Source organism: Oncorhynchus nerka, linkage group LG7, assembly GCF_034236695.1.
Source record: "Oncorhynchus nerka isolate Pitt River linkage group LG7, Oner_Uvic_2.0, whole genome shotgun sequence".
Lineage (NCBI taxonomy): Eukaryota > Metazoa > Chordata > Actinopteri > Salmoniformes > Salmonidae > Oncorhynchus > Oncorhynchus nerka.
The window spans coordinates 97,723,956-97,747,824 of record NC_088402.1 but is presented as its reverse complement, the minus strand read 5'-3'; the positions used below and the strand labels follow the sequence as shown (position 1 = coordinate 97,747,824).

Below are 23,869 nucleotides of genomic sequence, written 5' to 3'. Positions count from 1 at the left end.
TGTGTCTGTGTGTGTCTGTGGAGACTGTGTGTGTCTGTGGAGACTGTGTGTGTCTGTGTGTGTCTGTGGAGACTGTGTGTGTCTGTGGAGACTGTGGAGACTGTATGTGTCTGTGGAGACTGTGTGTCTGTGGAGACTGTGTGTGTCTGTGGAGACTGTGGAGACTGTATGTGTCTGTGGAGACTGTGGAGACTGTGAGACTGTATGTGTCTGTGGAGACTGTGTGTGTGTCTGTGCCTGTGTGTGTGCGTATGTGTGTGTCTGTGCCTGTGTGTGTGTCTTCACAGTCCCCGCTGTTCCATAAGGTGTATTTTTACCTGCTTTTTAAATCTGATTCTACTGCTGCATCAGTTACCTGATGTGGAATAGAGTTCCATGTAGTCATGGCTCTATGTAGTACTGTGGAATAGAGTTCTATGTAGTCATGGCTCTATGTGGTACTGTGGAATAGAGTTCCATGTAGTCATGGCTCTATGTAGTACTGTGGAATAGAGTTCCATGTAGTCATGGCTCTATGTAGTACTGTGGAATAGAGTTCCATGTAGTCATGGCTCTATGTAGTACTGTGGAATAGAGTTCCATGTAGTCATGGCTCTATGTAGTACTGTGGAATAGAGTTCCATGTAGTCATGGCTCTATGTAGTACTGTGGAATAGAGTTCCATGTAGTCATGGCTCTATGTAGTACTGTGAAATAGAGTTCCATGTAGTCACGGCTCTATGTAGTACTGTGGAATAGAGTTCCATGTAGTCATGGCTCTATGTAGTACTGTGCACCTCCCATAGTCTGTTCTGGACTTGGGGACTGAAGAGACCTCTGGTGACATGTCTTGTGGGGTATGTATGGGTGTCTGAGCTGTGTGTTAGTAGTTTAAACAGACCTCTGGTGACATGTCTTGTGGGGTATGTATGGTTGTCTGAGCTGTGTGCTAGTAGTTTAAACAGACCTCTGGGGACATGTCTTGTGGGGTATGGATGGGTGTCTGAGCTGTGTGTTAGTAGTTTAGACAGACACCTCTGTGCATTCAGCTTGTCAACACTTCTTACAAAAACAAGTAGTGATGAAGTCAATCTCCTCCACTTTGAGACAGGAGAGATTGACATGTCATTAATGTTAGCTCTCCGTGTACTTTTAAGAGCCAGCCGCGCTGCCCTGTTCTGAGACCATTGTGATTTTCCTAAGTCTCTCTTTCTGACCACACTACTGAACAGTAGTCCAGGTGCCACAAAACTAAGGCCTGTAGGACATGCCTTGTTGATAGTGTTGTTAAGGTAGAAACTAGGGCCTGTAGGACCTGCCTTGTTGATAGTGTTGTTAAGGTAGAAACTAGGGCCTGTAGGACCTGCCTTGTTGATAGTGTTGTTAAGGTAGAAACTAGGGCCTGTAGGACCTGCCTTGTTGATAGTGTTGTTAAGAAGGTGGAAACTAGGGCCTGTAGGACCTGCCTTGTTGATAGTGCTGTTAAGAAGATAGAAACTAGGGCCTGTAGGACCTGCCTTGTTGATAGTGCTGTTAAGAAGGTAGAAACTAGGACCTGTAGGACCTGCTTTGTTGATAATGTTGTTAAGGTAGAAACTAGGTATAATATATGATAGTGTTGTTAAGAAGGCAGGGTACCACTTTATTACGGACAGACTTCTCCCCATCTTAGCTACTGTTTGTATCAATATGTTTTGACCATGACAGTTTAAGCAATTTTTTTCAGAATGTTTCTTTGGAACCATGAGGACAAATGATACACAGAAATGTCTAGAACATTAGTCTTACATTCCGAGGTAACCGTGTTCTGTGTTCTGATTGGACGTTGATGGAATATCAACCCTCAGAACTGGACACATGAATGTTCTTCCAACGTCACATAAAACACGTCTCGAACGTTGTTGTTTATTCTGAGAACATTCTAGATTTCATTCAGATTTCATGCATTCAGAAAGTATTCAGACCCCTTGACTTTTTCCACATTTTGTTACGTTACAGTCTTATTCTAAAATTGATTAAATTGGTTTTTTCCCTCTCCTCAATCTACACATAATGACAAAGCAAAAACAGGTTTAGACATTTTTGCAAATATATATTTTTTTTAAACTGAAATTTCACATTTACATAAGTATTCAGACCCTTTACTCAGTACTTTGCAGACGCACCATTGGCAGCAATTACAGCCTTGAGTCTTTTTGGGTATGACCCTATAAGCTTGGCACGCCTGTATTTGGGGAGTTTCTCTGTTCGATCTCGTCCAAGTCCGGGCTCTGGTTGGGACACTCAAGAACATTCAGAGACTTGTCCAGAAGCCACTCCTGCGTTTTCTTGACTGTGTGCTTAGGGTTGTTATGCTGTTGGTAGGTGAACCTTTGCCTCAGTCTGAGGTCCTGAGGGCTCTGGAGCAGGTTTTCATCAAGGATCTCTGTACTTTGCTCAGTTCCTGCCGCTGAAAAACATCCCCACAGCATGATGCTGCCACCACCATGCTTCACCGTAGGGATGGTGCCTGGTTTCTTCCAGACGTGACTCTTGGCATTCAGGCCACAGAAATCTTGGTTTCATCAGACCAGAGAATCTTGTTTCTCATGGTCTGAGAGTCTTTTAGGTGCCTTTTGGCAAATTCCAAGTGGGCTGTCATGTGCCTTTTACTGAGGAGTGGCTTCCATCTGGCCACTACCATCAAGGCCTGATTGGTGGAGTGCTGCAGAGATGGTTGTCCTTCTGGAAGCTTCTCCCATCTCCACAGAGGAACTCTGGAGCACTGTAAGTGACCATCAGGTTCTTGTTCACCTCCTTGTCCAAGGCCCTTCTCCCCGATTGGTCAGTTTGGCTGGGCGGCCAGCTCTAGGAAGAGTCTTGGTGGTTCCAAACTTCTTCCATTTAAGAATAATGGCCACTGTGTTCTTGGGGACCTTCAATGCTGCAGAATGATGGAGGCCACTGTGTTCTTGGGGACCTTCAATGCTGCAGAATGATGGAGGCCACTGTGTTCTTGGGGACCTTCAATGCTGCAGAATGATGGAGGCCACTGTGTTCTTGGGGACCTTCAATGCTGCAGAATGATGGAGGCCACTGTGTTCTTGGGGACCTTCAATGCTGCAGAATGATGGAGGCCACTGTGTTCTTGGGGACCTTCAATGCTGCAGAATGATGGAGGCCACTGTGTTCTTGGGGACCTTCAATGCTGCAGAATGATGGAGGCCACTGTGTTCTTGGGGACCTTCAATGCTGCAGAATGATGGAGGCCACTGTGTTCTTGGGGACCTTCAATGCTGCAGAATGATGGAGGCCACTGTGTTCTTGGGGACCTTCAATGCTGCAGAATGATGGAGGCCACTGTGTTCTTGGGGACCTTCAATGCTGCAGAATGATGGAGGCCACTGTGTTCTTGGGGACCTTCAATGCTGCAGAATGATGGAGGCCACTGTGTTCTTGACGACCTTCAATGCTGCAGAATGATGGAGGCCACTGTGTTCTTGGGGACCTTCAATGCTGCAGAATGATGGAGACCACTGTGTTCTTGGGGACCTTCAATGCTGCAGAATGATGGAGGCCACTGTGTTATTGGGGACCTTCAATGCTGCAGAATGATGGAGACCACTGTGTTCTTGGGGACCTTCAATGCTGCAGAATGATGGAGGCCACTGTGTTCTTGGGGACCTTCAATGCTGCAGAATGATGGAGGCCACTGTGTTCTTGGGGACCTTCAATGCTGCAGAATGATGGAGGCCACTGTGTTCTTGGGGACCTTCAATGCTGCAGAATGATGGAGGCCACTGTGTTCTTGGGGACAATGCTGCAGAATGATGGAGGCCACTGTGTTCTTGGGGACCTTCAATGCTGCAGAATGATGGAGGCCACTGTGTTCTTGGGGACCTTCAATGCTGCAGAATGATGGAGGCCACTGTGTTCTTGGGGACCTTCAATGCTGCAGAATGATGGAGGCCACTGTGTTCTTGGGGGACCTTCAATGCTGCAGAATGATGGAGGCCACTGTGTTCTTGGGGACCTTCAATGCTGCAGAATGATGGAGGCCACTGTGTTCTTGGGGACCTTCAATGCTGCAGAATGATGGAGGCCACTGTGTTCTGGGGGACCTTCAATGCTGCAGAATGATGGAGGCCACTGTGTTCTGGGGGACCTTCAATGCTGCAGAATGATGGAGGCCACTGTGTTCTTGGGGACCTTCAATGCTGCAGAATTGTTTTGCTACATTTCCCCAGTTCTTTGCCTCGACACAAATCAAAGCAAATTTTATTGGTCACATACACATGTTTATAGCAGATGCTAATGCGAGTGTAGCAAAATGCTTGTGCTTCTAGTTCCAACAGTGCAGTAATATCTAACAAGTAATCTAACAATTACCCAAGAACTACCTAATACACACAAATCTAAAGGGGTGAATGAGAATATGTACATATAAGTATATGGATGAGTGATGGCCGAGCAGCATGGGCAAGGTGCAGTAGATTGTATAAAATACAGTATATACATGTGATATGAGTAATGTAAGATACGTAAACATTATAAAAGTGCCATTATTTAAAGTGCCATTTAAAAAAAATATTTAAAAAATGTATTTGTTATTTTATAACATGTTCTCCTCTACAGTAACGAGGGACAGAGGAGATGTAGGGGGATGAAAGAGCCTAAACTAGGGATTATTAGGTGACCGTGATGGTTTGAGGGCCAGATTGGGAATTTAGCCAGGGCATTGCTTAAAGTGTCCAGTGATTGGGTCTCAGTGTAGGCAGCAGCTTCTCGGAGTTAGTGGTGGCTATTTAACAGTCTGATGGCCTTGAGATAGAAGCTGTTTTTCAGTCTCTCGGTCCCAGCTTTGATGCACCTGTACTGACCTCGCCTTCTTGGATGATAGCGGGGTGAACAGGCAGTGGCTCGGGTAGTTGTTGTCATTGATGATATTTTTGGCCTTCCTGTGACATCGGGTGGTGTAGGTGCCCTGGAGAGCAGGTAGTTTGCCCCCGGTGATGCGTTGTGCAGACCTCACTACCCTCTGGAGAGCCTTACGGTTGTGGGCGGAGCAGTTGCCGTACCAGGCGGTGATACAGCCAGACAGGATGCTCTCGATTGTGCATCTGTAAAGGTTTGTGAGTGTTTTGGGTGACAAGCCACACTTCTTCAGCCTCCTGAGGTTGAAGAGGTGCTGCTGACCTTCTTCACCACGCTGTCTGTGTGGGTGGACCATTTCAGTGTGTCCGTGATGTGTATGCGAGGAACTTAAAACTTTCCACCTTCTCCACTACTGTCCCTTCGATGTGGATAGGGGGGTGCTCCCTCTGCTGTGTCCTGAAGTCCACGATCATCTCCTTTGTTTTGTTGACATTGAGTGTGAGGTTATTTTCCTGACTCCACACTCCGAGGGCCCTCACCTCCTCCCTGTAGGCCGTCTCGTCGTTGTTGCTAATCAAGCCTACCACTGTTGTGTTATCTGCAAACTTGATGATTGAGTTGGAGGCGTGCGTGGCCACGCAGTCATGGGTGAACAGGGAGTACAGGAGAGGGCTGAGAACGCACCCTTGTGGGGCCCCAGTGTTGAGGATCAGCGGGGTGGAGATGTTGTTACCTACCCTCACCACCTGGGGGGGGGGGGGCCCGTCAGAAAGTCCTGTTCCCAGTTGCACAGGGCGGGGTCGAGACCCAGGGTCTCGAGCTTGATGATGAGTTTGGAGGGTACTATGGTGTTAAATGCTGAGCTGTAGTCGATGAACAGCATTCTCACATAGGTATTCCTCTTTTCCAGATGGGTTAGGGCAGTGTGCAGTGTGGTTGAGATTGCATCGTCTGTGGACCTATTTGGGCGGTAAGCAAATTGGAGTGGGCCTAGGGTGTCAGGTAGGGTGAAGGTGATATGGTCCTTGACTAGTCTCAAAGCACTTCATGATGACGGAAGTGAGTGCTCCGGGGTGATAGTCATTTAGCTCAGTTACCTTAGCTTTCTAGGGAACAGGAACAATTGTGGCCCTCTTGAAGCATGTGGGAACAACAGACTGGGATGGGGATGGATTGAATATGTCCGTAAACACACCAGCCAGCTGGTCTGCACATGCTCTGAGGATGCGGGTGGGGATGAGGTTTGGGCCGGCAGCCTTGCGAGGGGTCAGGTCCATAGCAGTCTGAACCCTGTAGGCTACATGGACTTTAGTGGTTTTATTCCTTAATTGTTTTGTTTGATGTTGTATTTGTTTGTTTGTTCGTTTTTTTTGTTTGTGTCTGTGTGTTCTTTTACAGGCTCTAGGTGTGTCTGGCAGTGGGGAGGCAGAGAGGAGCCTGGGTAATAGGGAGTAATTACATTCCAGTTGAATCAGTCATCAGACAAACGAGCCTCTACTAAATAGGATGTGTGATATGTGTTTTAGGAATATGTTTTCACAAACAGCAGATAGCAGCACACCCACCGGCTGCCCGTACATTCTAGTTAGGCTAAAGCAGAGCATTCTGGGTAGTCTGGTAACTGTCTCTGAAATTAATTACTGGGCAGAGAGAGAGAGTAAATTGTAACTTCCCCCTCCACCTCCCTCTCTCTCTCTCCCTCTCTCTCTCTCTCTCTCTCTCTCTCTCTCTCGCCACAAGTTGTTACATCTGCAGTGCAGAAACCCATTACACACACACACCATTCCTCCCCTCCCCCAACGTCTGTCCCCAGATTGCTGTACAGATGGATTGATTGTCTACACACACACCATTCCTCCCCTCCCCCAACGTCTGTCCCCAGATTGCTGTACAGATGGATTGTTTGTCCACAGATGTACACTCTACACCTTCTGTGTGTGTGTCTGTTTGTGTGACCTTGATGTAGTGATAAGGGTTTTAAATCTGGAAAGAAAAGAGCCCTGGTCACAACGGCACACGCACAGACAGACACAGGCAAGTTATTAATAACTTGCCTGTTGCTGGCCTGCTGACAGTCCTAAAAGCCTGACATAGAATATTACTGTGTGTGTGCCTGACAGTTCCTAAATGAATTCCACTACTGACATCCCCCTTTAGATTCTTCTGTTAATAGCCAGGCATGGAAAAAGTGGGTGTCACCTAACTGTCTCATCCAAAATGCACACACACACACAATAATATTTATATGTCAGACAGCACACGTCTCCCTCTAACTGACATTCACTTGATTACAGACGCTGAAACACAGAGTCATGGCTGACAACCACCCAGGCTGGCTTTCAGTGAAGAAGAGGGAGAAGAAAGGAGAGAGCAAACCACTGGAGGAGGAGCAGGAGAAGGAGAAAGTGTTGAAGACAGGATACCAAGTTGTGAAGACGGGATACCAACACCAACCAGGGGAGGTGAGGAAGAAGGAGGGAGGCGGAGAGAAGACAGGTGGAACGGAAGAGATAACAGAGGTAGCAGAAGGAGGAGTGGAAAATGGAGAGTTTGAAACCATCGAGCTGCCACCATGGGAGATCGTCACTGGGTAAACACACCAACCACACACAAATCTCTTTTGCACGCTCTTTAACACACATAGGCAGGTATACTTTCTCTGGGGGTTTGTGTCATGTCTCTCTCATCATTTTATACACATTTACATAAGTATTCAGATGCTGTACTCAGTACTTCATTGAAGCACATTTGTCAGTGATTACAGCCACAGTTCTTCTTGGGTATGACGCTTCAAGCTTGGCACACCTGTATTTGGGGAGTTTCTCACGTTCTTCTCTGTAGATCCTCTTAAGCTCAGGTTGGATGGGGCGTCGCTGCACAGATATTTTCAGGTCTCTCCAAAGATGGCACCAGAGGAGATGGTTGTCGTTTCTGATCCACTAACCAATTCTGATATCGTGTGTGTTTTTTCGCGTTATTTGTAACTTATTTTGTACATAATGTTTTTGCCAACCGTGTCTTCTAACCGAAAAGAGCTTCTGGATGTCAGGACAGCAGTTATTCACCCCGTACTGGAGGAATACTTTTTCTTCAATGAGTCGTATGGGAAAGCTTTACTTCAGACGTCCGACAAGGCCCTCAACCCTGTCATTCGTAGGAGTAAGGGAACACCCCCCTGAAATGGACAAAAATGAATCGGAACTTATTGGTACCGTACAAAACATATACACGATGTCCAATACCACTCAATTGGACTTTGTTTCATTCAAAGTTGATTGCAAATGCCATATGGCAAATGCCAAGTGTAACACTGCAAAAATCCAATAGATTGCGAGTGCGCTCTACCGTAATATTTCATATTGCAAATGTAACACAAGTCAAGACCCAAGAGTAAAATTTAGAAAATTTGAAAACTTATCACCCCCTTAAAAAAGTGGTTTCTGGACCGTTTTTTTTTTTTATTCTTAAATTTTTTAAAGTCAATTCCACATGTATAAGAACTGTATCAACATACTTTAGTCATATTTTATTATCATTTAAAAATGATAATAATACTTGTCCATAAGGCATATGTTTTGTCCATTTGCAAGATGATTTCATAGGAAGTCAAAAGTCAGTCACAAGTCACTTTTTTTTATTTGCCAAATGCCATAAGAAATGTCCAAATGCATTCTGAAAGATTTGAAAGTGCCAAATCAGGATGTTATGTCCATTTGCCATGTACGATCAATGGAAGTCAGTTTACAAACCCAAAGTCAGTGAACCATGTCCAAAAGGCAAACCTGTTTTCATACTGCCTGTCACGTAGAGTAGGCCAGAAGGCTAAACTGGATAACCTAACCTCTATCAAAATAAAAAGATGGCGGAGCCGCAAAAGTTCTTCTGTGCAAAGTTGTTTATTTACAAGTGGTTCCGGAACAAAAAACAACAGTACTGCCATCAACATCTACCTTATGGGACAGCTTAAAAACAATGCTGCCCCATCCACAGCTCAATCCAAAATGCCTCTCCTCCTGACTGAAAGAGAGGCTCCCTTTTGTAGGGCTAGCCCCTCCCCTCAGAACAATTAACCCTCATTAATTAATCAATTAACAATACAAACCTACATTTTCCATGAACTAAACATACTAAAGGATATACATTGCAACACGGTTTTAAACAATATCACAACATAACATTTACAACATTACATCACTACTGACAATATCTTTCAATATGCCCATATGCATTAATGAGCCATTTGGGACAGGCACTATAAAGCCAACCCAATTCCCTTAGCTCGGGTCCTTTTCCAGCATACCCGGAAGCTACAGAGATGGAGAGAGAGGAACAGAACAAACAAACAATGCGCTCATCCACAACATTGATAAGTATAATAATTATTGTATCTCTCAAATATGAACATTGACAAGTGTGAAATGCATGCACCAAGACAGAAGTTAATTTGTGTGTCGACCCACATTGTTAACTTATGGTATAATGGCGCAGGGAGGAGTGATGAATATGTGTGTGCGTTAACGAACCAAATGCTGCCCGCGGCCAGTGACGGACTTCTACGTCACACTGCCCAAATGATATATAGCACTATGTTAACTTCTTCGATATAGGGGGCGCTCTTTTAATTTTTGGATAAAAAAACTTTCCCGTTTTAAACAAGATATTTTGTCACAAAAAGATGCTCGACTATGCATATAATTGACAGCTTTGGAAAGAAAACACTCTGACGTTTCCAAAACTGCAAAGATATTATCTGTGAGTGCCACAGAACTGATGCTACAGGCAAAACCAAGATGAAATTTCAAACAGGAAATGCCCCAGATTTTGGAGGCGCTGTGTTCCAATGTCTCCTTATGTGGCTGTGAATGCGCAAGGAATGAGCCTACACTTTCTGTCGTTTCCCCAAGGTGTCTGCAGCATTGTGACGTATTTGTAGGCATATCATTGGAAGATTGACCATAAGAGACTACATTTACCAGGTGCTCGCTTGGAACAAAACGGAGCGATTTCTCCTACACAAATAATCTTTTTGGAAAAACTGGAAAAACATTTGCTATCTAACTGAGAGTCTCCTCATTGAAAACATCCGAAGTTCTTCAAAGGTAAATTATTTTATTTGAATGCTTTTCTTGTTTTTGTGAAAATGTTGCCTGCTGAATGCTAGGCTTAATGCTATGCTAGCTATCAATACTCTTACACAAATGTTTGTGTAGCTATGGTTGAAAAGCATATTTTGAAAATCTGAGATGACAGTGTTGTTAACAAAAGGCTAAGCTTGTGAGCCAATATATTTATTTCATTTCATTTGCGATTTTCATGAATAGTTAACGTTGCGTTATGCTAATGAGCTTGAGGCTATGATTACACTCCCGGATACGGGATTGCTCGACGCAAGAAGTTAAGCAATGAATCAACCTAGATGGTCTATTTGTCATGTATGATGAGGGAGAAGTGGGACTGTTGTTTTTTAACGATTTTTTGAAAAACGTCCAAAATGACAAGGGGTGCCCCCTGTTGGATGGGCACGGGTGGGGGGTTCTCCCTACCCAACCGTGGACCCCTTGCTACCCCATAATGTGCTCCTGGTAACCCGTTCCAATCATCAGGTGCACGGCTGTCCATTTGCAATATGTTTCAATGTGCATTCTGATTTCAGAATGTCACTTTGGTTATGGTACATTTAACATAACATAACATTTAAGTCATTTAGCAGACGCTCTTATCCAGAGCGACTTCACTGTTTAAACATATTGCAAATGGACAAAAGTCAGCCAGCAAGTCACCGTCCACCGTCCATCAGTCAGTTAGATATCATTCGAACACCAAACTGTTTTGAAGCCAGCTATCACATATTTCAGAGCTGGCCCAAAATTCACAGTGCCTTCTGTTCAAGCCATAATAAAAACATAAAACACGTAGTTACGTTCTAGCTGCAGGTCCAGTTCTGACATTATATGTAGGCCGAGCTGAGGCGACCCCGAATCCCAAGTTTCGGCCTGATAGGTCATTTGGAACCCCGAGTGGCGACCTTAATTAGTGTTGAAAATCCACATTTTCCGGGCATTGCTACGGGGTCCTTGAATGAGCTATCAGACAGAAACGTTGGGGTCTGTCTCTATGGGCCGAGGCAGTTTAAATGCACCTAGTCTTGCGACTCTGGGACATTTCTAAATGTCGTCATTTTCGTGATGTCACAATTAATTGAAGTTATTGCAAATGTACGAGGCTGTTTCTCGGTCTGAGAACCTTCTAGAGCCACACAACTCACTGTGCCTATAGAATTGAGCTCTAGAATAGGTTTCTAAAGTTTCAGAACTCTAGGTCTAACGGTTCTTGGATAGTTCGAACAAAGGCCACTATTGCAGTCTCTGTCTGTCTCTAAGCCCCACACTGTGTCACTCCATCCTTGCTGTGTGGGTGTGTGAGTTTTTCTTGGAAATTTGATGGGATGAATGACTGATTTACAGTTCATGGGGGTTGCCTAATCACACATATGAAGTTTTGGAAAGATCTGACTTTTTTAACCCTTCGAAACAGCCCCTATGTCACCAATGATGGCACTTCCGGTTGACACAGGAAGCTATAAGTCAACACATATCCTCACTGGGGTATGCTTTTACAGAATCCTGAGTTTTAAGTCTTTACGTTAAGAACTGACTAATTTACACAGGGTTGAATGCACTATTTCTATCAAAAAGCAGGTTGGGTATGGAAAAACACTTTTAGGGTGATTTTAATTAACCACTTCCGGTTGCTTCAGGAAGCTTAGAACCGACACAGATAGACCTCATAGTATACTGATGGATTGTCATCGATGACAGGTTCACATATCTTGATTGGGGTATGCTCTTACAGAATCCTGAGTTTTAAGTATTTATGTTGAGAATTGATTGATCTACACAGGGTTGAATGTAGTGATTTTCACAATTGCAGGTTATGTATATCAAAACACTTTTAGGGTGAATTTAACCGGAAGTGGTGGTCAGACCACCGGAAGTGGTGTCCGCTGCGTTATGCTAATTCGTTTGAGGCGATGATTACGCTCCCGGATCCGAGATTGCTAGTCGCAAGAAGTACATCAAAACACCTTTTGGGTGAATGTAATCACTTCCGGTTGCTCCAGGAAGCTTAGAATCAACACAGGTAGACCTCATAGTAGACTGATGGATTGTCATCGAAGACAGGATCATACGCCATTCATAACCCACATAGGCTTCAGGTTGAATTTAAGGGAGCAGGCAATGTATTCCTATGGGGGGATGTCAATGTAATCTGTGAGATCAACAACCCCTGTTTTACTGTTAAGGCTTAATGCCACACGGTCAAGATTAGACTTGCACAGATCGGGAGGACCTTAGGAACATTCCTGTGGTTGAATGGTCCTTCTAAACCCAACGATTCCGCCGCTGTCCCCCAAAAGCACCTGATTTCCAGGCTTCATTTTGGGCCTTCTTTTTTTCACGGTCGCTGCACTCAGACCGAGCGAGCTACGGTCAAGCGGGACATCTCGTTGAACTCGGCACAGCCTTGAGAATATGGTAATGCCGTTGCAGGCTCTGAGTGTCTTTAAGCACTGCACTTTGTCACTCCATCCTTGCTGTGTGTGTGTGTGTGTGTGTGTGTGTGTGTGTGTGTGTGTGAGAGCTTGTCATGTGTGGAGTTGTCATGGCAGCACTGTGCTACTGGTGTGGAGTTGTCATGACAGCACTGTGGTACTGGTGTGGAGTTGTCATGACAGCACTGTGGTACAGGTGTGGAGTTGTCATGACAGCACTGTGGTACAGGTGTGGAGTTGTCATGAAAGCACTGTGGTACAGGTGTAGAGATTTCATGACAGCACTGTGGTACAGGTGTGGAGTTGTCATGACAGCACTGTGGTACAGGTGTGGAGTTGTCATGACAGCACTGTGCTACAGGTCTGGAGTTGTCATGACAGCACTGTGGTACAGGAGGTTTCATGGCAGTGCTGTAGTACAGGAGGTGTCATGACAGCACTGTGGTACAGGAGGTTTCATGGCACTGCTGTAGTACAGGAGGTGTCATGGCAGTGCTGTAGTACAGGAGGTGTCATGGCAGTGCTGTAGTACAGGAGGTTTCATGGCACTGCTGTAGTACAGGAGGTGTCATGGCACTGCTGTAGTACAGGAGGTGTCATGGCAGTGCTGTAGTACAGGAGGTTTCATGGCAGTGCTGTAGAACAGGAGGTGTCATGGCAGTGCTGTGGTACAGGAGGTGTCATGGCAGTGCTGTAGTACAGGAGGTTTCATGGCAGTGCTGTAGTACAGGAGGTTTCATGGCAGTGTTGTAGAACAGGAGGTGTCATGACAGTGATGTGCTACAGGTGTGGAGTTGTCATGGCAGCACTGTGCTACAGGTGTGGAGTTGTCATGGCAGCACTTTGCTACAGGTGTGGAGTTGTCATGGCAGCACTGTGCTACAGGTGTGGAGTTGTCATGGCAGCACTGTGCTACAGGTGTGGAGTTGTCATGGCAGCGATGTGCTACAGGTGTGGAGTTGTCATGGCAGCACTGTGCTACAGGTGTGGAGTTGTCATGGCAGCGATGTGGTACAGGTGTGGAGTTGTCATGGCAGCGATGTGGTACAGGTGTGGAGTTGTCATGGCAGCGATGTGGTACAGGTGTGGAGTTGTCATGGCAGCGATGTGGTGCAGGTGTGGAGTTGTCATGGCAGCACTGTGCTACAGGTGTGGAGTTGTCATGGCAGCACTGTGCTACAGGTGTGGAGTTGTCATGGCAGCGAGGTGGTACAGGTGTGGTTATGTCATGGCAGCACTGTGCTACAGGTGTGGAGTTGTCATGGCAGCGAGGTGGTACAGGTGTGGTTATGTCATGGCGATGTGGTGCAGGTGTGGAGTTGTCATGGCAGCGATGTGGTACAGGTGTGGAGTTGTCATGGCAGCGATGTGGTACAGGTGTGGAGTTGTCATGGCAGCGATGTGGTACAGATGTGGAGTTGTCATGGCAGCGATGTGGTACAGGTGTGGAGTTGTCATGGCAGCGATGTGGTACAGGTGTGGAGTTGTCATGGCAGCGATGTGGTACAGGTGTGGAGTTGTCATGGCAGCACTGTGCTACAGGTGTGGAGTTGTCATGGCAGCACTGTGCTACAGGTGTGGAGTTGTCATGGCAGCACTGTGCTACAGGTGTGGAGTTGTCATGGCAGCACTGTGCTACAGGTGTGGAGTTGTCATGGCAGCACTGTGCTACAGGTGTGGAGTTGTCATGGCAGCACTGTGCTACAGGTGTGGAGTTGTCATGGCAGCACTGTGCTACAGGTGTGGAGTTGTCATGGCAGCGATGTGGTACAGGTGTGGTTATGTCATGGCGATGTGGTGCAGGTGTGGAGTTGTCATGGCAGCGATCTGGTGCAGGTGTGGAGTTGTCATGGCAGCCCTGATGATGTTGAATCATGCAAGCCACCTCTTTATTGCACCTCAGCCGTTGCCCCTTCATTGAAACCATTCAATACCAGGCTTCAGGGCTTTACTTTATGATGCTAAGATCATTTCACAATGAGTGAATACTGCCCATAGAGTCTTGCGGTCAAACAGGGAAATGGTTCCAGGAACCCTTCAATAAGAGCTGTGTTTAATGCAGGCGTACCCTTGCGTGACGTTTTGATTACCATGTAAATCTCTCTAGTACAAGGCGTTTATCAATATGTTGGGCTCTATTTACTCTCAGATTCGAAAATGATAATTAGCATCAAAGTAGACATCATGCAAGGCTACAATCCCTGCCAGCTCCTACAATCCCTTCCAGCTCCTACAATCCCTGCCAGCTCCTACAATCCCTGCCAGCTCCTACAATCCCTGCCAGCTCCTACAATCCCTGCCAGCTCCTACAATCCCTGCCAGCTCCTACAATCCCTGCCAGCTCCTACAATCCCTGCCAGCTCCTACAATCCCTGCCAGCTCCTACATTCCCTGCCAGCTCCTACAATCCCTGCCAGCTCCTACAATCCCTGCCAGCTCCTACAATCCCTGCCAGCTCCTACAATCCCTGCCAGCTCCTAAACAATCCCTTCCAGCTCCTACAATCCCTTCCAGCTCCTACAATCCCTGCCAGCTCCTACAATCCCTTCCAGCTCCTACAATCCCTGCCAGCTCCTACAATCCCTGCCAGCTCCTACAATCCCTGCCAGCTCCTACAATCCCTGCCAGCTCCTACAATCCCTGCCAGCTCCTACAATCCCTGCCAGCTCCTACAATCCCTGCCAGCTCCTACAATCCCTGCCAGCTCCTACAATCCCTTCCAGCTCCTACAATCCCTGCCAGCTCCTACAATCCCTGCCAGCTCCTACAATCCCTTCCAGCTCCTACAATCCCTGCCAGCTCCTACAATCCCTGTCAGCTCCTACATTCCCTGCCAGCTCCTACAATCCCTTCCAGCTCCTACAATCCCTGCCAGCTCCTACAATCCCTGCCAGCTCCTACAATCCCTGCCAGCTCCTACAATCCCTGCCAGCTCCTACACGTAATCTCTAGCTGACACCTTTGCTAACAATTATTGTGTCAATGTAAAATTTACACAAGACAGTTCACAGAATTGTCAATTCAATGAAAGTCAGCACATTTTGCTAACAGATGGTTAATCCAGAGATGTTTACCTCGATTCGACAGATCATTATGACCTTTGTAGATCTTTATGATCGCTACATATACAGGTGAATATACTGATAGAAGTCAACTTCTCCAAGAGAAATGTACACAGTTATCAAAACGTCATGCCAGGGCAAGCCTCCATGAAACACAGCCTTTACTGTAAGTGTTTCTAAAATACCCTGTGGGAAAACTATTGGAACCATTACCGTCTTGAAACACTGCTTGTCCAATCAGCATCCAGGATCCAAACAACCAGTTGTATAATGATTATTATGTCATGATCAAAGCAGCCAAACCCCACCATAACAGAGGTGTGTAGTCACTTTACAAATGACCTCGATTAACCTCTAACCCTGCACATTGACTCGGTACCGGTACATCCTGTATAGAGCCTCATTACTAACCTCTAACCCTGCACATTGACTCGGTACCGGTACATCCTGTATAGAGCCTCATTACTAACCTCTAACCCTGCACATTGACTCGGTACCGGTACATCCTGTATAGAGCCTCATTACTAACCTCTAACCCTGCACATTGACTCGGTACCGGTACATCCTGTATAGAGCCTCATTACTAACCTCTAACCCTGCACATTGACTCGGTACATCCTGGTCACATCCTGTTGATAGAGCCTCATTACTAACCTCTAACCCTGCACATTGACTCGGTACCGGTACATCCTGTATAGAGCCTCATTACTAACCTCTAACCCTGCACATTGACTCGGTACCGGTACATCCTGTATAGAGCCTCATTACTAACCTCTAACCCTGCACATTGACTCGGTACGGTACATCCTGTATAGAGCCTCATTACTAACCTCTAACCCTGCACATTGACTCGGTACCGGTACATCCTGTATAGAGCCTCATTACTAACCTCTAACCCTGCACATTGACTCGGTACCGGTACATCCTGTATAGAGCCTCATTACTAACCTCTAACCCTGCACATTGACTCGGTACCGGTACATCCTGTATAGAGCCTCATTACTAACCTCTAACCCTGCACATTGACTCGGTACCATTACTAACCTCTAACCCTGCACATTGATAGTAGAGCCTCATTACTAACCTCTAACCCTGCACATTGACTCGGTACCGGTACATCCTGTATAGAGCCTCATTACTAACCTCTAACCCTGCACATTGACTCGGTACCGGTACATCCTGTATAGAGCCTCGTTATTGTTATGTACATTTCTTGTGTTACTTTTTGATTGACTTGTTTTTTTTTTTCACTTTAGTTTATGTAGTAAATATTTTCTTAACTCTATTTCTTGAACTGCATTGTGGGTATAGGGGCTTGTAAGGAAGCATGTGACAAATAAAATGTCATTTCATTTCATTCATCAGTAGTGACTGTTACCATGACAGCTGGTCCCAATACACCCCCTACCTCTCTCCCTGGGCACTACCACTAACTCTACCTCTCTCCCTGGGCACTACCACTAACTCTACCTCTCTCCCTGGGCACTACCACTAACTCTTGTGTTACCTTGTTTTTTTTTCTCTCTCCTGAACTGCATTGCACTACCATTTCATTTCATTCATCTAGTGACTGTTACCTGACTGGTCTCCCTGGGCACTACCACTAACTCTACCTCTCTCCCTGGGCACTACCACTAACTCTACCTCTCTCCCTGGGCACTACCACTAACTCTACCACTCTCCCTGGGCACTACCACTAACCTCTCTCCCTGGGCACTACCACTAACTCTACCTCTCTCCCTGGGCACTACCACTAACTCTACCTCTCTCCCTGGGCACTACCACTAACTCTACCTCTCTCCCTGGGCACTACCACTAACTCTACCTCTCTCCCTGGGCACTACCACTAACTCTACCTCTCTCCCTGGGCACTACCACTAACTCTACCTCTCTCCTGGGCACTACCACTAACTCTACCTCTCTCCCTGGGCACTACCACTAACTCTACCTCTCTCCCTGGGCACTACCACTAACTCTACCTCTCTCCCTGGGCACTACCACTAACTCTACCTCTCTCCCTGGGCACTACCACTAACTCTACCTCTCTCCCTGGGCACTACCACTAACTCTACCTCTCTCCCTGGGCACTACCACTAACTCTGAGGTCCCTAGGGCTTCATTTAGAACATTTATATTTTCAGGGTTTAATCAAAAGAGGGTACTGGGATACTGTTCGGATTTGGAATAGCCTCTGCCTTGTGTTAGCCATGTTCTCCAGTAGAGTGCTGTGATCCTATAGTAGTTACCAAATCCAAATAGAATTTTATTTGTCACATACACATGGTTAGTTAGATGTTAATGCGAGTGTAGCGAAATGCTTGTGCTTCTAGGTCCGACAACTACCTAATACACACAAATCTAAAGGGGTGAATGAGAATATGTACATGTATTATGTGGATGAGTGATGGCCGAGCAGCATAGGCAAGGTGCAGTAGATGGTATAAAATACAGTATATACATGTGATATGAGTAATGTAAGATATGCAAACATTATTAAAGTGGCATTATTTAGAGTGACATTGTATAAAGTGACTAGTGATCCATTTATTAAAGTGGCCAGTGATTGGGTCTCAATGTAGGCAGCAGCCTCTCTGAGTTAATGATTGCTGTTTAGCAGTCTGACGGCCTTGAGATAAAGGCTGTTTTTCAGTCGCTCGGTCCCAGCTTCGATGCACCTGTACTGACCTCGCCTTCTGGATGGTAGCGGTGTGAACAGGTAGTGAATCGGGTGGTTGATGTCCTTAATGATCTTTATGGCCTTCCTGTGACATCGGGTGCTGTGGGTGTCCTGGAGGGCAGGTAGTTTGCCCCCGGTGATGCATTGGGCAGACCTCACTACCCTCTGGAGAGCCTTACGGTTGTGAGTGGAGCAGTTGCCGTACCAGGCGGTGATACAGCCCGACAGGATACTCTCGATTGTGCATCTGTAAAAGTTTGTGAGTGTTTTTGGTGTATAGCCGAATTTCTTCAGCCTCCGGAGGTTGAAGAGGCACTGTTGCGCCTTCTTCACCACGCTGTCTATGTGGGTGGACCATTTCAGTTTGTACGTGATGTGTACGCCGAGGAACTTAAAACTTACTACCTTCTCCACCACTGTCCCGTCGATGTGGATAGGGGGCTGCTCCTTCTGCTGTTTCCTGAAGTCCACGATCATCTCCTCTGTTTGCACCAGTTAGTACTCTGTGTTGTGGCTCCAGCAACCCTGTTTCGAATCCGGGTCATGGCAGGGAATATTCAGCTTGGAAGCTTATTTGACCTGAACCAGGTCGCCAGCTTATCCTCTGTCTCTCTTTATCTCCTTCTTTTTCCTCTCCCTCCCTCTCCCCTTCTCCCCACAGGGAGCAGATGAGTCCGTTCTACTTTAAGTTCCAATTCCGGAACGTTGAGTATTCATCTGGTCGTAATAAGACGTTGCTATGTTACCGCGTGGAGACTCCGGAGGGCACCACTGATCCACTACAGGGATACATGGAGGACGAACACGCCACCACACACGTAGAGGAGGCCTTCTTCACACGGGTAACAACATAAAGTTGGATGGAGGACTCACTTGGACCAATGGCTGTTTTATCGTGGGATGCATCATGAAGCCATCATGAAGCCAGTTTTAGTGTGGGATGCATCAGGAAGCCAGTTTTAGTGTGGGATGCATCATGAAGCCAGTTTTAGTGTGGGATGCATCATGAAGCCAGTTCTAGTGTGGGATGCATCATGAAGCCAGTTCTAGTGTGGGATGCACCATGAAGCCAGTTTTAGTGTGGGATGCATCATGAAGCCAGTTTTAGTGTGGGATGCATCATGAAGCCACCATGAAGCCAGTTTTAGTGTGGGATGCACCATGAAGCCAGTTTTAGTGTGGGATGCACCATGAAGCCAGTTTTAGTGTGGGATGCATCATGAAGCCAGTTTTAGTGTGGGATGCACCGTGAAGCCAGTTTTAGTGTGGGATGCACCATGAAGCCAGTTTTAGTGTGGGATGCATCATGAATCCAGTTTTAGTGTGGGATGCACCATGAAGCCAGTTCTAGTGTGGGATGCATCATGAAGCCAGTTCTAGTGTGGGATGCATCATGAAGCCAGTTTTAGTGTGGGATGCATCATGAAGCCAGTTTTAGTGTGGGATGCATCATGAAGCCAGTTTTAGTGTGGGATGCATCATGAAGCCAGTTTTAGTGTGGGATGCACCATGAAGCCAGTTCTAGTGTGGGATGCACCATGAAGCCAGTTTTAGTGTGGGATGCACCATGAAGCCAGTTTTAGTGTGGGATGCATCATGAAGCCAGTTTTAGTGTGGGATGCATCATGAAGCCAGTTTTAGTGTGGGATGCATCATGAAGCCAGTTTTAGTGTGGGATGCATCATGAAGCCAGTTTTAGTGTGGGATGCATCATGAAGCCAGTTTTAGTGTGGGATGCACCATGAAGCCAGTTCTAGTGTGGGATGCACCATGAAGCCAGTTTTAGTGTGGGATGCACCATGAAGCCAGTTTTAGTGTGGGATGCACCATGAAGCCAGTTCTAGTGTGGGATGCACCATGAAGCCAGTTCTAGTGTGGGATGCACCATGAAGCCAGTTTTAGTGTGGGATGCATCATGAAGCCAGTTTTAGTGTGGGATGCATCATGAAGCCAGTTTTAGTGTGGGATGCATCATGAAGCCAGTTTTAGTGTGGGATGCATCATGAAGCCAGTTTTAGTGTGGGATGCATCATGAAGCCAGTTTTAGTGTGGGATGCATCATGAAGCCAGTTTTAGTGTGGGATGCACCATGAAGCCAGTTGAGGGCTTTCTCCATATTGAAGTAGTCAACTAGGTTCACAGAATTCCATCCAGGTCAGCAGGAGGGGTCATCCAATGAATAATACTCCTGAGCAACAACCTTGGCTTGGTACCTGTTCAGACTAAACACACTCCATCATTGCAGTATGGACCTTGACTACTTTACAATGGAGATAGCCCTCAATGGTGCTGCCCATTCTGTCAAAGTGAAAATGACATAGATTCCCCCCAGATGTACCCTCTTACCAACTCTGACTCAGATTCTCCCTCTAGGTGTACCCTCCTACCAACTCTGTGACTCAGATTCTCCCTCTAGGTGTACCCTCGTACCAACTCTTTGACTCAGATTCTCCCTCTAGGTGTACCCTCGTACCAACTCTTTGACTCAGATTCTCCCTCTAGGTGTACCCTCCTACCAACTCTGTGACTCAGATTCTCCCTCTAGGTGTACCCTCCTACCAACTCTGTGACTCAGATTCTCCCTCTAGGTGTACCCTCCTACCAACTCTGTGACTCAGATTCTCCCTCTAGGTGTACCCTCGTACCAACTCTTTGACTCAGATTCTCCCTCTAGGTGTACCCTCGTACCAACTCTTTGACTCAGATTCTCCCTCTAGGTGTACCCTCCTACCAACTCTGTGACTCAGATTCTCCCTCTAGGTGTACCCTCGTACCAACTCTGTGACTCAGATTCTCCCTCTAGGTGTACCCTCGTACCAACTCTGTGACTCAGATTCTCCCTCTAGGTGTACCCTCGTACCAACTCTGTGACTCAGATTCTCCCTCTAGGTGTACCCTCGTACCAACTCTGTGACTCAGATTCTCCCTCTAGGTGTACCCTCGTACCAACTCTGTGACTCAGATTCTCCCTCTAGGTGTACCCTCCTACCAACTCTGACACATATTCCCCCTCTAGGTGTACCCTCGTACCAACTCTGTGACTCAGATTCTCCCTCTAGGTGTACCCTCGTACCAACTCTGTGACTCAGATTCTCCCTCTAGGTGTACCCTCCTACCAACTCTGACACATATTCCCCCTCTAGGTGTACCCTCGTACCAACTCTGACACATATTCCCCCTCTAGGTGTACCCTCCTACCAACTCTTTGACTCAGATTCTCCCTCTAGGTGTACCCTCCTACCAACTCTGTGACTCAGATTCTCCCTCTAGGTGTACCCTCCTACCAACTCTGACACATATTCCCCCTCTAGGTGTACCCTCGTACCAACTCTGACACATATTCCCCCTCTAGGTGTACCCTCTTACCAACTCTGACACATATTCCCCCTCTAGGTGTACCCTCGTACCAACTCTTTGACTCAGATTCTCCCTCTAGGTGTACCCTCCTACCAACTCTGACACATATTCCCCCTCTAGGTGTACCCTCGTACCAACTCTGACACATATTCCCCCTCTAGGTGTACCCTCGTACCAACTCTGACACATATTCCCCCTCTAGGTGTACCCTCCTACCAACTCTTTGACTCAGATTCTCCCTCTAGGTGTACCCTCGTACCAACTCTGACACATATTCCCCCTCTAGGTGTACCCTCCTACCAACTCTTTGACTCAGATTCTCCCCTTCTCACCCACAGGTCCTCCCCCACTATGACTCCTCCCTGGAATACGAGGTCCGGTGGTACGTATCTTCCAGTCCCTGTGCAGCCTGCTTCACCAAGATGGCCAATGTCCTCAGACTGAGAAAGAATCTCCGCCTCTACCTCCTCATGTCCCGCCTCTTCCTGTGGGAGGAGCCTGAGATAAAGGTGCCAATCCCTCTCCCACACACAGAGATGGGCAGCAAAGTGGCAGGTCTTGCTCTTCATTGTAATCAGAGGGCTGATATAAATACTATGCATGCCAGTCTCTCTTAGCTAAGCGTTTAGGAGAGACTGACTACATCACTTATTCTTTTCATAAGAAACATGTGTTGAAAATTCCAATAGTTTGCATAGTCAACTTACACAAAGCTCTGACACACACCCCAGTCATGACACCAGGGGTCTTTTCACAGTCCCCAAATCCAGAACAAATTCAAGAAAGCGTACAGTATTATATAGAGCCCTTTTTGCATGGAACTTCCTTCCATCTCATATTGCTTAAATAAACAGCAAACCTGGTTTCAAAAACAGATAATGCAACACCTCACGGCACAACGCCTCTCCTCTATTGGACCTAGTTTGTGATAGATTGTGTGTATGTATTGATATGTAGGTTACGTGTGCCATTTTAAAAATGTATCTAGTTCTGTCTTTGAGTTGTTCTTGTCTATTAATGTTCTGTATTATGTTTCATGTTCTGTGTGGACCCCAGGAAGAGTAGCTGCTGCTTTTGCAACAGCTAATGGGGATCCTAATAAAATACCAAATACCAAATTAGACTCCCTCTCTCTCATACAGTACATGTGCGTGCTGTGTGTGTGTGTGTTTGTGTCTCTGTGTGCTAGGTGGGCCTGCGGTGCCTGGCGTCACTGGGTGTGAGGATAAGGATGATGAAGCCGTCTGACTTCTTGTCTGTCTGGGAAACGTTTGTAGAGAAGGAGGAGGACATGACCTTTAACCCCTGGGAGGACTGTCAGGACAACTACCAATACTACCAGTACAGACTCAACACCATCCTCAAGTAAAGGTACATACATGCATATGCACACGCACATACACAGAGAGATAGTATTCACTTTTCCTTTTTGTATTTGTTTTCTGTGTGTTTCTGTTTCAGGTCAAAACCATTTCACACCCTGACTACAACTACAACCCCATCTACACGTTCTCCAACCCCATCTACACATCTACACGTTCAGTCAAAACCATTTCACACCCCCACACCCTGACTACAACTACAACCCCATCTACACGTTCTCCAACCCCATCTACACGTCTTCCAACCCCATCTACACGTCTTCCAACCCCATCTACACATCTACACGTTCTCCAACCCCATCTACACATCTACACGTCTTCCAACCCCATCTACACGTCCTCCAACCCCATCTACACATCTACACGTTCTCCAACCCCATCTACACGTCTTCCAACCCCATCTACACATCTACACGTTCTCCAACCCCATCTACACGTCCTCCAACCCCATCTACACATTCTCCAACCCCATCTACACGTCCTCCAACCCCATCTACACATTCTCCAACCCCATCTACACGTCCTCCAACCCCATCTACACGTCCTCCAACCCCATCTACACGTCCTCCAACCCCGTCTACACATGCTCCAACCCCGTCTACACATCCTCCATCCTCATCTACACATCCTCCATCCCCATATACACGTCGTCCAACCCCATCTACACGTCCTCCAACCCCATCTACACGTCCTACAACCCCATCTACACGTTCTTCAACCCCATCTACACGTCCTACAACCCCATCTACACGTCCTCCAACCCCATCTACACGTCCTCCAACCCCATCTACACGTCCTCCAACCCCATCTACACATCCTCCAACCCCATCTACACATCCTCCAACCCCATCTACACATCCTACAACCCCATCTACACATCCTCAACCCCATCTACACATCCTCCAACCCCACCTACACATCCTCCAACCCCATCTACACATCCTCCAACCCCATCTACACGTCCTCCAACCCCATCTACACATCTACACATCCTCCAACCCCATCT

At 46.7% G+C, this 23,869-nt stretch overlaps 1 protein-coding gene across 1 annotated transcript; it reads left to right on the top strand.

Annotated features, from left to right (window-relative positions):
- The first annotated feature begins 6,993 nt into the window (after positions 1-6,993).
- LOC115132878 (probable C->U-editing enzyme APOBEC-2) lies at positions 6,994-23,143 on the top strand. The gene is made up of 5 exons (XM_029665619.2): positions 6,994-7,423; positions 18,786-18,966; positions 21,820-21,990; positions 22,671-22,852; positions 22,943-23,143. The coding sequence occupies exons 1-4, from the start codon at positions 7,146-7,148 to the stop codon at positions 22,848-22,850; spliced, it is 810 nt and encodes a 269-aa protein (XP_029521479.1). The 5' UTR covers positions 6,994-7,145; the 3' UTR covers positions 22,851-22,852; positions 22,943-23,143.
- The last annotated feature ends 726 nt before the right edge of the window (positions 23,144-23,869 follow it).